Consider the following 15,840-nt stretch of genomic DNA (forward strand, 5'->3'; position numbering starts at 1 on the left):
GGCAGCCAACTCCTCCAGGCAGCCAGCCCCACCCTTCCTCTCTGTCAGGGGCCAAGTAAGTCACGTGAGTGTGTAGCAAACGGAGGGAGTGATTGGACAGTTCTCAGAGAGAAGCACTTTCCTAGGCTAAGAGAAAGCGACCCCCCACCCCACTACGCAGTGATGCTGGAGGTCACTTTTTAGCTTAAAAGTAATGAACCTCATCTGCACTCAACACACTCCAGGCAGGACTGCCCCCAGAGCAGGGGCCAGGCGACCCCCGATCCGCTGCTCTGGGGTAATGAGTGTCCTCCCCGCTGGGGCCCAAAGGGAGAGGTGAGCTCCCCCACGCACTTAACACCAAGGATCAGACCCAGACAGCTCCTCCATCCTTCGAGATGGTTTAATATGAGAGAAAGCGAATCCACAATACAAAATTTAAAAACCAGCCCCTTGGTTTTCCCCCTCCCCTTTTTTCTACCCATTTAGGAGATGACAAAAAAAATGAAATAAAAGAAGGGAGCGTGGCTGCCCAAAGTGCTGCGTGGCCGTGGACAGGCCCCAGGTGGAACGTCGGGATGGCAGAAAGACTTCAGACAGAGACGTGGCTTACAGAGATTCTCCCATCCCGACACACACACACACACACCACGATGCTGATACACAATTGGTCTTTTTATCTTTATCCCTTGCGATGGGGCCTGGATCCCAGCCTGGCCTGGTCCCGACACGCCCATCCTGGCCCAGGCGTGCAAGGTCACTTCTCTTTTTTATCCGTTTCCATCCTTGCATCTTTGGAGTCCCCAGGCTCCTCCTTTGGCGTGGAATTCTCCTCATAGCTGAGGGCAAGAGAAGGAGAGGATGGTGGGAGTTAAGCAGCTGCAGTTCTTGGGAAAGTCAGCGGCTCTGCTTTGGGTGCAAGTGGGTGGGGACCGTGTGGATCAGGACCAAGGGCACTAGCACGGTCAGCCAGCTGCACAGAGAGCGGAGCTTTCCAGCCTGCCCCTAGCAGCGCAGATCACTGGGCTGTACACACTCCACGCAGGTGGGGAGAACAGCTCCCACTGTCACTGCAGTGTTACAGCGCCGGACAGTGGATTCAGCTGAAGTCACTGGGACAGGGGAGGCGGACAACGGCCATCCTGAAGACAACGTAAGATGCACTGTCGTATCTCCCTCCCCTCCCCAAATATACATTCCAAACCGAGAAGAGAGGATTTCACCAGGGCAGCAAGGCGCACACGCAGATACACTAACACATGCTCCAGTCGGCCCACTGAGCACGCCCGCCGATGGACACCCGCTCTCGGTCAAGGGACTGAGAATTCCGCTCAAGCCAGCCCTGGCTTGTGTAGGCGGCACGTGGATCTGATAGCGCTGGCTCCCAGCGCCACGCAGAACATTTGGACATCCTGAATAAAAGCATTGCCCCTCAACACTGCCCCTCTGTACAGCGTGGCATTGGCATTTTCGCGTGGCATTGGCATTTTCACGAGGCCAGACGGGCCAGGCTGTGAAGAGCACGTGTGCCTGGGACAAGTGATCTCAGTTAAGCCAGCAGCTGGGGGGCAGGCTATTCAGTAAGGCAGATTTAGGTTTCTTCTTCTTTCGGGTGGCTGGCTCTGGCTGTATGAAGGGAAGAGCGTCCGCAGGGGCCGTTCAGGGATTGGTTCCCTGGGGCACCAGAGGAGAACCTGGCAGCAAGGCCTTTAGGCAGACGGTGGAGAGCTGAACACGTGCAATGCTGCCACCCACGCCTCGGACATTTCTGAACTAATGACACCAGGCACTTGATCCCGTGCATTGGGCTCACGAGCTGGGTTCAGACTGGGCAAGCGGGTGGCCTGAAGGTGCTCTGGCACTTAGTGTGGTGACCCAGGATGCCGTCAGGGGAGGGGCCACCAGCTCAAAGGAGGAAAGAGTGAGACCAGCCCATCACAGCGAGGCAGATGGCCACAGCACAAGCCAGACACCGTGGAGCTGGGAAGGAGTTTGACAGAACTGGAGAGACCCTACCTGGCCAGACAGAGACAGACAAAGAAAGGGCATCGGGTGCGATTGCTACATGGCGCTGGGGCTTTGCTGCCGGCGTCGGCGGGGACAGGACAGTTTCTGCTGCATGGAATCGGCAAGGCTGGCCGGAGAACCCGACACGGTTGGGAAGTGGGTAAGTCTTGGTGTGTGTGGCAAGATTTCAGCAGAGGATTCATAGCTGCAGGAAAGACAGGAAGCAGGAAGGGGACAGGGAGGAATGGGATAGAAGGGAAAGAGAAAGAAAGGAATAAGAATCGCTTTGAGTGATAGGTCTGCAAACACTCCACCCTGCAAAGCCTGCTTGCTGTCTCGTAACCCGCACTTCTGGCCCCAGCACTGGGATGAGCTGGGCGGCTGGTTTAGCTCACACTGCTGGGTACTGTATGTGAGCCCTGGGGGTGGAGTGTAGCTGTATGAGGCATGAGGGGCCGAGGTCTATGGCATGGCCGTACCTGCAGTGTGACCACGGAGAGCAAATGGACAGGGCTCAGCAGGAGAATAGAATTGGGCACCAATGCACAGAAGTGCACACAGGGTAGGGCCAGGCCCAGAGGCCTTTGAGAGGCAGCAGACCAGTGCATGCAAAAGCTCTTCCATACAGGTCTAGGCCGGCTGCTGTGCTAGCTATCGGATTTCCTGGGATTAATTCAAAGCACAAAGGGAGATGGGAGGTTGGGGACCTGCCTAAGAGGGCTCTGCAGGGACATGAACCCCAGAGAGTTCGCTCCAAGCTGGGTGCCGCCTAGCTCTGCTACAGCCTGCATTTCCTCCCCCCCCCGGACCCCATATAGCTAACTGTTCCCCCGGCTTCTTCTCCCGCGTCTTCCTGGCTGCCTCGCCAATCCCCTCCGTAGCCAGGCACAGCACAGCCCCCCTCCTCTTAGGGCACTGGTTCTGTGAAGCCCAGCAGCGTGTTTACAACTGCCCGGCCATTGAAAATACCGCTGCACTGAGCAGCAATTCTACTGTTTGGGCACCTGGTGCTGTCCAAACCCCGTAAGCTCCTCCGAGCAGAGCCACGTCTCCACGTTCAGTACACACTGGAAACCGCAAGGGACTGCGGGCCGAGAGCTCGTGTGGAATTTAGGGCCAGGGACCATCCTCAGACTGAGGTGTGCTGCCAAAAGCGCAGGTGGCTGATGGAGACGCATGGAGCAGCTCCCCATCTCAAATCACAGACTTTCAGCGCTCACAGGAACACAGGCTGCATCAAAGCAACCTAGGATCCTACACCTGGTGGAATTCCTAGGGTGGGGAGGCTTCCGTCCCTCCAGGCACATGAGCTCTAGCAAGTTCCATTTCCTCCTCCAAATACTGGAGCAGTTTCAAGAGATGCTGGACCCCAGAAACTTTCCTAAGACATCCAACCCCCGCGCTCTCTGCAAGACAGCCCACTCCCGGAGATGCAGAATGCTGCGTCCGCCTCCAAGATGCTAGGAGGGTATCGCTCTTTCCTAGCAAATTAGTTCTAAGGGGGGCTTGCTAACAATTGAGAGCCACACCGGGGTAAGAGCTATACGCGGCGTCCATGCCGGCCCAGCGCTCCGGAACATTAACCCTTCTCGCTCTGCCACACGAGTCCACGAGCTCCTTGCTCAAATACCGCGTGTGCAAGCAGCTTGTCTCTCACCAGAGCCGTCTCTAGCACGGGAGGGGATGCTGCAGCAGGCTGGTGAGTCACAGGCGCGTGTGAAAAGTGGCTGCAGGATACCAGGTGCACAGGAAGGATGAAGCCAGAACACACAGTGCCTGCAGCAGCGACTGTCAGAAGCAAACATCAAAGAGCAGGCAGGTGCTGAAGGGACTGGGAAGAGGGGAGAAGTCCCAGCGAAGAGCCACAGTGGGGAAGACGCACAGTAGCATTCCCTGGGCTAGGAGATGGGGAGGGAAAGTCTGGTTCCACTGGCATCCAGCAGGTGAATGACAACTCGCCCCTTTACTTTACCACACTTTTGCCCCCATTAGTTTCTGATCAATTGTGTGTCAGCCCAGTGGGTTCAGGCCAGCTGCCAGCCCCGGAGCCGCAGGCCCCCTCTGAGCAGACGGAGGCCACAATGCAAGGAGCTTGTGTTTCCACGTGCCGTGGACTGTCCAAGTTCTCCTGTGACACGTGAGGAGGACGCCAGCTCTGGGGAGGAACTTACAGGGCTCCATTGTGGCTGGGAGGGTGCAGGACCCCCATGTCTGGGACAGGCCAGCCAGAAGGTGCTGGAGCCAGACTGAAGGGCGCCTCCAGTTGCTGGCCAGCAGGGCTAGAAGCGCCCCCTCTGCAGAGCCAGGGCGGGAGTAGCACAGAGAAGATGGCTACATAGCTAGGACCTGGATGATTAAACTGGCCTGGTGGCACCCGTGATGATGAAGCATGCCATTACCTCTCCAGGCTGGGCTGGCTCTGCTCCCTTCCCCCAACGTGCACTGGGTGCTGACGAGCCAGGTGTGCTGGCCCACCCTCTGACTTCACCCCAGCTCATCGGAAGAGTGAGTCAGAGTTCACGGTGCAGAGCGATACCAGAGGCCTCACCTGTGTTCCAGCCCTGGCGCTCCCACACAGCTACCCAGGAGGGTAGGGACCGGGCTAGAGGAGGAACGCTCCAGGGAGACGTGTATGAACACAGATTCGCTCCCTCCACCCGTACACACGCCCACGCGCCCACAGCATGCCCAGATGCACTCGTCCGTTTGCCTGCGCCCCAGCATGGGAACACCTGCACATTTCAGGCACTCCCAGCACTGCCGGCTAGGGAGCCGTGCCAGAGGCAGACTTACCTGAACATTTCGGTTACTTCTCCCTTCACCAAGGCCACGAGGAGAGGGAACCCAATGCAGGCAGGGACCAGGTACAGCAGGGCTGGCTGAGGGGGAGGAAAAACGGAGGCAATTACTGCATTCAACAGCCAAAAAAACCAACACAGCCTGCAGCAAAGGCCCTTGGGGAGGAACGGGGCTGGCTCGTCTCGGGTTCGCGGCTGGTCTCAGTCCCCAGATTATGGAGTAAGTCACACACGAGGGAACGCTGGGCACGGCTCAGTGTCAGATCTTTCCTTTATGCTCCAGAAATCTGTAAGCATCGAGTCCCAACATACCCTGACGCCGGGGTAAGAACGTGACCCGAAGTCCCACACTCTGGCCCAGCACTCCCAGCGCAAAGCACTTCCAGGAAGGGGCGGGTGACACTTTACAGGTGCTGACTTTCTGATAGCCAAGGTCCCGTCTGCTTGTCTAGCACCCACCTGGATGGGGACTAATGATCTGGGGATACGGCCCTGGAGGAGGAGCGGAGAACCCCCAAGTACTGACCACCCCACTGCACCAGGCTATCGGAGTTATGTGCTGAGGGCACAGCGGCTGCCACGCTCGCCCATAGTTTCCACATCTTGTTCATTCCTCCCTCCCCTGCAGGGGGCAGCTGGGAAGCATTAAAACTAGCCGGGTATTTCTGCTGCGCTTGCCCCTGCTCTTGCGATCCAGAGACGAGCCCAGGAGAACACGCCGATACTCCCTGTTACTAAGGAGCAGGCGGTTCTCAGCGCACGAGCAGAGCTCCGCACTGATGTGATGGAGTCGCAAGGCCAGGGAGAACCACCCCCCTCCTCCAGAAGACAAGAAAGTGCAGTTATACTCCGAGATGCCCACAGCAGGCTCCACCTTTAGTGCCTGGGAATCCCAGAGCCAGTTTGCCCAATTTATAATCGGAGACAATTCATCAATGCACACTTCACCCGGGAGCTGAAAACCCTGCTGGCGTGGCTGCCTCCTGCGTCACCCCTGGCAGGACACACCCTGCAGGAGGATCTTAGCAGACAGTTTTGCAGATGCATGAGGCTCTGCTGTGCTAGCAGCAGTGAACAGATAGCACTCCCAGGGGCAGGCCCTAGTAACCTTTGCATTTAATGCAGTCTCTCCTCAGCCAGGTGCTCCACTCTGTTACGAAGCGCACCCCTCCAATATGAAAAGGCAAAGCGGAGTGGCTGTGTCTAGCATCTCAGGGTGGTCACCACACAATCTCAGCTCAGAGATACAGAGTAGATTCTCTGCCCCCAAAGCAGCACTGGCCCCCTGATTGTAACGCAAGTTCTGACCAAGCTTCCCCAGCTGCTGCTGCACTTGGCTGCCTGAGGCAGAGCGGTAATGGGCAGGGCACAGAAGACAGGGGATTCGCCGCCCTTGATGGCCAGGGACTGCAAACTCTGTGCAGTGGAAGGCATGTCTTACAGATCCTCACTGCACAAACACAGGGAGAGCTTGTGGCCAAAACTGCAGTTTTGCAGCTCCTTTGATAGCGTGAGGCGAGGCCAGTTGGACAGCAAGCTTACCTGGGCATGTTTGAAGATGTGCATGATGAAGATGGTCAGGCCCAGTCCGAAGATGTATGCCACAAAGCTGGTGTAGAAGTATGTGTGCGTGTTCTTCTTTAAACTACAGGGGAGGGAAGAGAGCAGGATTAACATGGGCCCCAAACCACTCCAGCTTATGGGATTTGCGAGCTTTATCAGGACAGATCTGCAGCTGCCTAGCTATCTAGTGGCAACACATCCACGCAGGAGACGGACATCCAGGCTGGCAGAGACCGTCGGCACCATTACTCCTGAGCAGCCCTCCTGCCCGTGCTCGGAGTGGTGCAGAGAGGATCTGGTGAGAGCACAGTCCAGTCCTGGAGGGGAGGCTGCCATGACACGAGGTCTCTGGAAGGATCCTGGAACCCCCAGTCCTTACCCAATAAACACAAAGTGCCCTGCAGTCTTACCCCATTAACATGAGCGAGGAAGCTGCAGTGAGAAGCCCTCCACCAAGGGAGCAGCTCTTCACCTGTATCTCCCTGCACCTATTCCCCCGCTGGGCAGCTGTTTTACTACAGGTCAGGCCGGGGCAGCAGCTGCAGGCAGAAGCACCCGCAGCACTTCCAGCCCTGCACGGATCCATGTGGCAAGTGGAGCGTTTGAGGAGGAGTGGGAACCTGAGGGAGGCATGTTCAGTCGCCCATCTTCCAAGTGACGCAAGGTGACCACTGAGAACTAGAGTCCCAGAGGCAGGCCGAACGCCATGTGGGAAGGCCCTGCTTTCCCTACACATGGGAAAACACAGCCCTGGCAACAGATGCGCACAGACAATGGGTCACATGTCCGGAGAAGTGCTTCTTGTGTGTGTGAGAGACAGGACCACACCCAACAGCTTCCCACTGGCCTACACCATCGGCAACAGTGACCCTGAGCGCTCCTCTTCCCGTCTCCATGTGCCCAACCACCCCAGTATTGCTGCCTCGCCTCCACTTCTCCCAGCTCCACCACAGCTGTCTCCTCTTTGCTCTTCCTCCAGGCCCAGCCTGTGCGGGATGCTGCTCTCACACGCACAAACGCAGCAGAGTTTCCAGGGTCAAACAACGTGACAGGGCCCCAGTCATTTCAGGGTCCAGATCACAAGTGACCGCCCCCTGCCCATGGACTTTCCTGGTCCTCACAGACCTGATCTTTCTGGGCTTGTCTAGCACCAGGCTCTTTTCAGTCACAACGATTGTTGCCTTCTCCTTTGTTCTTCTGCTTTCTAGACTAACCCCGTGGCCTCCTGTCAAAGCTTCCCCATCTCAAGGCTCAGCAAGAGATGTCTGGCCACCCTGGCCTTCCTCCTCTAGTTCAGCAAAGCACTCTGGGGCAACTTACACAAATGCAGTGCAAAACAAAGCTGTCCTGTGGACATGCTCCTAGAGGCACAGCTCACCTGATGTCAAAACGCAGCAGCAGAGCAATGAAGATCCCTGAGGGGCAGAAACACAGAGTTAGAGAACGGGATGGAGAGATCACCTATCTGACAGCTGGTGCCAAATGCAGGGATGGGATGATTTTGTACTTGGCCACAGCCACAAGCACATTTGGGACCACAGCACCCCCTTGTGGCTGAATTCAATATTGGTCCAGTTCTAGCGAAACAATTCCTGACTCCCTTGGTATTGTAAAAGCAGTGGTTCTCAACCAGGGCACACGTACCCTGGGGGTACACGGAGGTCTTCCAGGGGGTATGTCAACTCATCTTGGCTACATAAAAAGCCCTAGCGAAGTCAGTACAAACTAAAATTTCATACAATAACTTGTTTATACTGCTCTATATACAGAAATGTAAGTACAGTATTTATATTCCAATTGATTTTATAATTCTATGGTAACAATGAGAAAGTCAGCCATTGTTCAGGAATAGTGGCTGTGACCACTTTTGTATTCGGATGTCTGATTTTGTAAGCAGGTAGTTTTTAAGTGAGATGTAACTTGGGGGTACACAAGACAAGTCCCACTCCTGAAAGGGATACAGGAGTCTGGACAGGTTGAGAGCCACTGCTGTAGATCACCCAACCCCAACCCCTCGCTGCAAAGGGAAACGGCAGGAGGGAGAGGCACTGAAGATCAGGGGAGTAAAATACAGGGGCACTATGCTGGGGCACAGGGCAGAGCAAGCCACAGGAGGGAATGCACCCGAACCCACATGCTCACCCCACTTCCTTTCAGACAAGTGGTCCCTAGCCTGGAAGTCAAACTGGTGACCAAGTGCAGCTGTCTCCATCACCACGCTGGGCAGCACCCGAGCACATTCCTTAAGGAACACTTCCCTGGCCCCAACGTACCAGGCCGCACACTAGAGCTAGATTACGTGACCAGGCCCAGCACATCTGCGAGCACCACTAGCTGTGCTGTCAGAAGCCCTCCCCTTCAGAGAACACTTTTCAGTCTAAAATGCTTCCCACCAGTTCCTTCCCTAGGGGCCTACGGTAGCAGTCGGGAGGGAAAGGGATCTCCTGAGAGTCCAAACCCTGAGAGGGGGGCGGCAGCAAGACGGCAGCATATCCCTGCATCAGCGCTCCCAAGGAGCACAGCCCAGGCCAGCCAGCCCCAGCTCCCGGCACGGCTGACTTGAGAAGGTCTCCGGCAGCCCCACACTGCGAGCCCGCAGCAGGCTCTATATCAATGCATACAACGGAGCCATCTGGCACTAGGACTGACAATGGCCTTGCTGCAGATCAGCATGGCAAACAAGCTCCACAGCTATCATGACAGCTCCAATGCCAACACCTGGCTTCCCTCTACAACCTTTCCCATAGGCCTTCCCCTCTCCTTACTCCCTTTCCTACTCCCAGCCTCAGGCTCCCCAAAAGCCAAGGGCTTCTCCAATCTCCCTTTGACAGCCTCCATTCTGGGCTCCCCCCACTTCAGAACCACGAGACCTCGTCCTCATCCAGCTCTTATGCAGAGGATTCCCTGGCTGACCTGTAGCCATTCAGCTGGATTTGTAGTGTACACTCCACAGCCAGGCCCAGCAGGCCAGAGTCCAGGCACCAAAATCGTATCCTTGGTCGAGTAACACACGTTCTATTAACACACCATCCAGTCATCTTTACCTGGAATTACAACATCGCCAAGGCCCAACATGGCAAAGTTGTCAGCCTCCAGCCCCTTCTCCAGCAGATCCTGGGGGAAAACCACTGGAAAAGCAGAGAGGGAGCATTAAAAAGGGGAAGAGCTCAAGTTTAAAAGCACAAACCCAAGCTGATGCTTTGGTTGGAGATTAGCAGCAGGTGTGCAGACGTACAGGAATGGAAAAAGGGGAAGGGGAAAGGGAAGGGGAAGGATAGCTCAGTGGTTTGAGCATTGGCCTGCTAAACCCAGGGTTGTGAGTTCAATCCTTGAGGGGGCCACTTAGGGATCTGGGGCAAAAAATCTGTCTGGGGATTGGTCCTGCTTTGAGCAGGGGGTTGGACTAGATCTCCTGAGATCCCTTCCAACCCAGATATTATTTTATACATACATATACATATATATACATATACATATATATACATATACATATATATACATATAGTGTGTGCGCGCACACCCCCCCCAGTCTATTCTTATTGCCACAAAGCTGCATCAACTTACTGCATATCCCCGCCCCCCTGCAGGCCCTGGAAAGCAAGGGAACAAGGAGATAAATCATTCAAATCCCATTCACACGCCACGCTTGCCAGCCAACACCCACAGCAGGTGACTGGGGGACATATGCCCCATCTACATGCAATTCTTCCATGCATGAAGGCTGGGCTCTTCCGGGTGGGCTGGGGAAGCAGAGGTATTAGGACATTCAGAGCTTCCTTTGGTGAAGCGGTCTTGATTGCCCCCATCTCGCAGGCAGCAGTGCTGTGTGGCGCCAACTTGGGGGAAGATCACATTGAGGGGGCAAAGAAAGAGGGAGGTGGGAAGCCTCCAGGCATCCTGCTCTGGGTCCCCCAGCTGGAGATGAGTCCAATAGGGCTGTTCAGGTGGTTTGCAGAAGCTGCCGTCTCTGGAGAGGAGCCAATAGTTTCAGTTCAAGACACTTCACAAGCTGAGCTGTCCCATCTAGAAGCAGGGGATGACATGGTGGGAGGGGGCAGGGAGACAGGAAAGAAGGCAGCGGATGGAGCATCATGAACAGATTATAGCCATCCAGGCCCCCGGGGGCCAAGGAGTTCAGAGTGACCCGTGCCCGTGACACGATAGGAATGCATGCAGGGTTGTCTGGAGTGGGTGGGCTGTTTAGCTAAAGGAACCCAAAGAAACAGGCAACTCAGGGAAAAGGTGCAGTATGGTTCTTTCACTATATGTGAAAGCAGAGAGTCAAATATGGTAAAAATCTGATATGAATCTAACAGTCCCACAGACTCACTATAGACATTCCCTGTGTGACTAATAAGAGCATAGCAGTGGGAATATAGTACCGACCACCTGACCAGGATGGTGATGGTGACTCTTGGGAGATTCAAGAGGCTACAAAAACAAACCCCAATAACAACAGGGATTTCAGCTAACCCCACATTGACTGGGAACATGTCACCTCAGGACAGGATGCAGAGAGAAAATTTCTAGCAGCTAGTTCTGGAACCCACAAGGGGAGGGGCAATTCTTGATTTAGTCCTAAGCAGCGCACATGATCTGGTCCGAGAGGTGAACCGCTCAGTAACAGCAACCAGAACATCCTTGGAGGGGGGAAGATACCAAAGAAACCCACCACAGTAGCATTTCACTTCAGAAAGAGGAACTACACAAAAGTGATCAGGCTAGTTCAATGGAAATGAAAAAGAACAGTCACAAGAATGAAATGCCTGCAAGCTGCATGGAAACTTTTTAAAAGATACTGTAACAGAGGTTCAAAATATATAAAACTAAAACTAAATAAATGAAAACAAAACAAAACAAAAAAAAACAGTAAGAGCCAAAACACGCCACCATGGTAAACAATAAAAAGACCTCCCTTAAAAACTGGAAGTCTAATCTTACTGAGGAAAATAGAAAGGAATGTAAACTCTGACAAGTCAAGCATAATTAGGCAGGCCAAAAAATAATTCGAAAAGCAACTAGCAAAAGAGAGACAAACTAACAGGAAATTTTTGTAAGTACATCAGAGGCAATAAGTCTGCCAAGCAACCAGTGGGGCCAGTGGACCATCAAAGTACTGACGGAGCACTCAAGGAAGCCAAGGCCTTTGCAGAGAAGCTAAATGAATCCTTTGCATCGGTCTTCACTGCCAAAGGTGCGAGGGAGATTCCCCCACATGAGCCATTCTTTTTAGGGGACAGTTCCTCAGATTTGTCACAGGTGGGGGTGTCACTAGAGGAGGTTTTGGAACAAACTGATAAATTAAACAGTCATAAGTCACCAGGACCAGATGGCATTCACCCAAGAGATCTGAAGTAATTCAAAGGTGAAACTGCAGAACTACTAATTGTGGTACGTAATGTATTATTTAAATCAGCCTCTGTACCAGATGACTGGAGGATAGCTTATGTCACGCCAATTTTTTTAAAAAGGCTCCAGCGGCAATCCTGGCAATTACAGACCAGGTGAGCCTAACTTCAATACCAGGCAAACTGGTTGCAACTATAGTAAAGAACAGAATGATCAGACACAGAGATGAACACAATATGTTGGTTTTGTAAAGAGAAATCCTGCCTCAATCAATTCGAATTCTTTGAGCAGGTCAAACTTGTGGACAAGGGTGATCCAGGGGATATAGTGTACTTGGACCTTTGGAAGCCTTTGACAAGGTCCCTCACCAAAGGCTCTTAAGCAAAGTAAGCGGTCATGGGATAAGAGGGATGGTCCTCATGGACCAGTAGCTGGTTAAAAGAGAGGAAACAAAGCGTAGGAATAAATGGTCAGTTTTCACAGAGGAGAGAGGTAAATAGCCAGGTCCCCCCAAGGATCTGTACTGGGACCAGTGATGTTCAACATATTCATAAATGATCTGGAAAAAGGGGTAAACTGGGAGATGGCAAAGTTTGCAGCTAATACAAAACTAGTCAAGATAGGGAAGTCCAAAGCAGACTGAGAAGAGTTACAAAGGGATCTCACTAAACCGGGTGACCAGGCAAGAAAATGGCAGATGAAATTCAATGTTGATAAGTACAAAGTCATGCACATTGGAAAACAATCCCATACATACAACATACAAAATGATGGGGTCTAAATTAACTGTTGCCACAGAAGAAAGATCTTGGAGTCATTGTGGATAGTTCTCTGAAAGCATCTGCTCAATGTGCAGTGGCAGTCAAAAAAGCGAACAATGTTAGGAACCATTAGGAAAGGGATAGACAAGACAGAAAATATCACGCCACTATATAAATCCATGGTATGTCCACACCTTGAATACTGCGTGCAGTTCTGGTCACCCCATCTCAAAAAAGATGTATTCGAACTGGAAAAGGAGAAGGGGCAACAAAAATGATTAGGGATATGGAACAGCTTCCATATGAGGAGAGATTAAAAAGACTGGGACTGTTCATCTTGGAAAAGAAATGGGGGGGATATGATATCGGTCTATAAAATCATGAATGGTGTGGAGAAAGTGAATAAGGAAGTGTTAGTTACTCATTCACATAACACAAGAACCTGTGGTCACCCAGTGAAATTAATAGGCATTAGGTTTAAAACATACATAAGGAAGTACTTCTTCATATAACACAAAGTCAACCTGTGGAACTCCTTGCCAGGGGATACAGTGAAGGCCAAAGTATTACTGGGTTCAAAAAGGAATTAGATACATTCATGGAGGATGGGTCCATCAATGGCTATTAGCCAAGATGGTCAGGGATACAACCCATGCTCTGAGTGTCTCTAAACCTCTTACTGCTAGAAGCTGGGGCTGGACAACAGGAGATGATCACTCGATAAATTGCCCTGTTCTGTTAGCTCCCTCTTTAGCATCTGGCATTGTCCACTGTCGAAAGATAGGATACTGGGCTAGATGGACCGTTGGTCTGAGCCAGTATAGCCATTATGATGTTCAAAAGTGTTTCCTTTACTTTCTAAAACGATTAGCTGGCAGATTCCATTGTCCCCTGGAGAGTTACTAAGCCAAATCTGGAGACTAAGAGGGATTCTATGAGCCAACAGTGTGTCCTTGTTGCCAAGAAGGCTAACAGCATATTGGGCTGCATTAGTAGGAGCACTGCCAGCAGATCGAGGGAAGTGATCATTCCCCTCTATTCGGCACTGGTGAGGCCACATCTGGAGTACTGAGTCCAGTTTTGGGCCCCCCACTATAAAAAGGATGTGGACAAATTGGAGAGAGTCCAGCGGAAGGCAATGAAAATGATTAGGGGACTGGGCCACATGACTTACAAGGAGAGGCTGAGGGAACTGGGCTTATTTAATCTGCAGAAGAGAAGGGGGAGGGGGGGAATTTGATAGCAGCCTTCAACTACCTGAAGGGGGGTTCCAAAGAGGATGGAGCTCAGCTGTTCTCAGTGGTGGCAGATGATAGAACAAGGAGCAATGGTCTCAAGTTGCAGTGGGGGAGGTCTAGGTTGGATATTAGGAAAAACTTTTTCACTGGGAGGGTGGTGAAGCACTGGAATGGGTTACCTAGGGAGGTGGTGGAATCTCCATCCTTAGAGGTTTTAAAGGCCCGACTTGACAAAGCCCTGGCTGGGATGATTTAGTTGGGGATTAGGTCCTGCTTTGAGCAGGGGGTTGGACTAGATGACCTCCTGAGGTCTCTTCCAACCCTGATATTCTATGATTCTATTCCAGCTTTACATGCAAATCCCCACGTAGCCTGAACTGGGGAGTGGCTACCAACACCCCAGAATACTGCAGATTCCATGGCTTCAGGTGCCTTTCAGATCGCGTGTCTGATGCACCTGCCTTGTTCAGTGGCTGTAAAAACTCACTTCACACGTCTGAGGTGACCCTGAGTCCCCATGATTTCCACCTTAAAGGCTTTGTATTGACCCCCTTCACTGGCTGGGCCAGGTCTCTGCAGATATTCCCGCCCCATCATCAGAGACCTGAATGCTCACATCCAATGCTACCCTGCCTGGCAGGTGTATTGTACTTCATGGCGTGCTAGTGACAGGACACGCCGAAAAGACCTATACCGAGCAAATGGCCGCGAGAGGATCCAAATTCCTCATGGGCAGAGTGCGAGCAGGAGTAGGATTACAACCCCGAGGGAGGGAGCCCAGGAAAGAATTCACTCATGGACTGGGGCACGCACAATAGAATGTAAAACAAGCCAGGTGGAGCACAGAGCCCAGGCAGCCAGGGTGATGGGCAGGAGACAGGACAGGTCCTCTCAGGAAGCAGGAAAGATCTACTCACGTTTTATTGGTGCCTCAAACGATTTGGCAACAGTCACCATCACGTTGGTGCCAAAAACCTAGGAGCAAACAACAGTCCAAAGTGAAACCATAGGCCCAAGTAATAATGAAAGAAGCCATTCCACTACAGCTGTCTAGCTGCAGCTACCACCACCAGAGCCAGTTGTGGTCACAGCAGAGACCAAGCTCCCGCCAGTCACAGAATCACAGTATTCATTTTCTACTGATTCACATTCGTTGAGCGTGAAGCCAGAGTAACAGGAGTGCAGCAATTCTCCCAAAAGGGCCATATTTCTGGAGTTTAAAGTACTCGCTCTCCACACACCCACATCATATCTTGTTTGAAAGATTATTTTAGGTACGTTTAGATGAAGTATTATGTGGAACTGTCAAGTGGTGCCATAAGCTTGTACACAAGGTGAAACAATGGTACACAAAATGAGAGTCATTTTTTTGCACTGTTCCAGAAACACTAACGTGACGATGACTGGAGTTTTTACTGTTTAAATTAATTTCAACACCTTATTGTGGTGTTTATTGGTGAAAACTACCAAACAACAATGTATTAAAAGATCTGTATTGGTTTTGCATGGGTGTTTTTTCCAGAAATTATGCTGTTCAGCACGTGGCAAAAGTGGTGAATATCAACATTTTGCAATACAGTAACATGAACTGTTTTCACATCACGTGAGATACTTTGACAATTAAGAATACAAGTGATTAGAATAGATTTCCTATATTTTTAATTGAAATTTGCTGACCAGACCAGTTTCACACTGAAGGTTGTGAACCAGTAACAGTAGATTGCATGCTCCTAGCTTGCCCTGCACGGTGGGTAGGTATAAATGTACGCGGATTCCTAATGTAATGCTTTTCCCTTTGTAAATACAACGTCGCATTTAGTCTGCCTGGTAGAAGGTTTTTAATTTGCAATTGCCTATGCATGCAGTACTAGCCTTTGAAATATTCTAGAAACTAGCTTTTTAATCCAGTGATACTTTATGCACAGGTCAGTATTGGTGTTAAAGATGACAATACACAGCTTCATATTATGAATACGCAAAAGCTTTGAGAGAAAGAAGTGGCCTAACAAGAAGTAGTGAAGACAAACCCCACAAACAAGTCCTTTCCTCGGCACTGAAGGGAGATGAAGAGCATGTTACAGCTCTTACCAACCACATGAGCAATAATATGACAAACCCATTTGACCCTGTATCACATCTAGAGCA

At 51.8% G+C, this 15,840-nt stretch overlaps 1 protein-coding gene across 1 annotated transcript in view; it reads right to left on the reverse strand.

The window, feature by feature from the left end:
• Window positions 1-364: 364 nt before the first annotated feature.
• Window positions 365-15,840, reverse strand: part of HM13 (histocompatibility minor 13) — a 30,429-nt gene continuing 14,953 nt past the window's right edge. Inside the window, exons 7-12 of the mRNA XM_065414424.1 lie at window positions 14,613-14,670; window positions 9,392-9,475; window positions 7,726-7,762; window positions 6,327-6,429; window positions 4,780-4,865; window positions 365-818 (exon numbers count right to left, since the gene is read on the reverse strand). Coding sequence (XP_065270496.1) covers window positions 737-818; window positions 4,780-4,865; window positions 6,327-6,429; window positions 7,726-7,762; window positions 9,392-9,475; window positions 14,613-14,670 — 450 coding nt within the window. The 3' untranslated portion in view covers window positions 365-736. The remainder of the gene's footprint in view (window positions 819-4,779; window positions 4,866-6,326; window positions 6,430-7,725; window positions 7,763-9,391; window positions 9,476-14,612; window positions 14,671-15,840) is intronic.

Source organism: Emys orbicularis, chromosome 12 (assembly GCF_028017835.1).
Source record: "Emys orbicularis isolate rEmyOrb1 chromosome 12, rEmyOrb1.hap1, whole genome shotgun sequence".
In the NCBI taxonomy this organism is placed as follows: Eukaryota; Metazoa; Chordata; order Testudines; family Emydidae; genus Emys; species Emys orbicularis.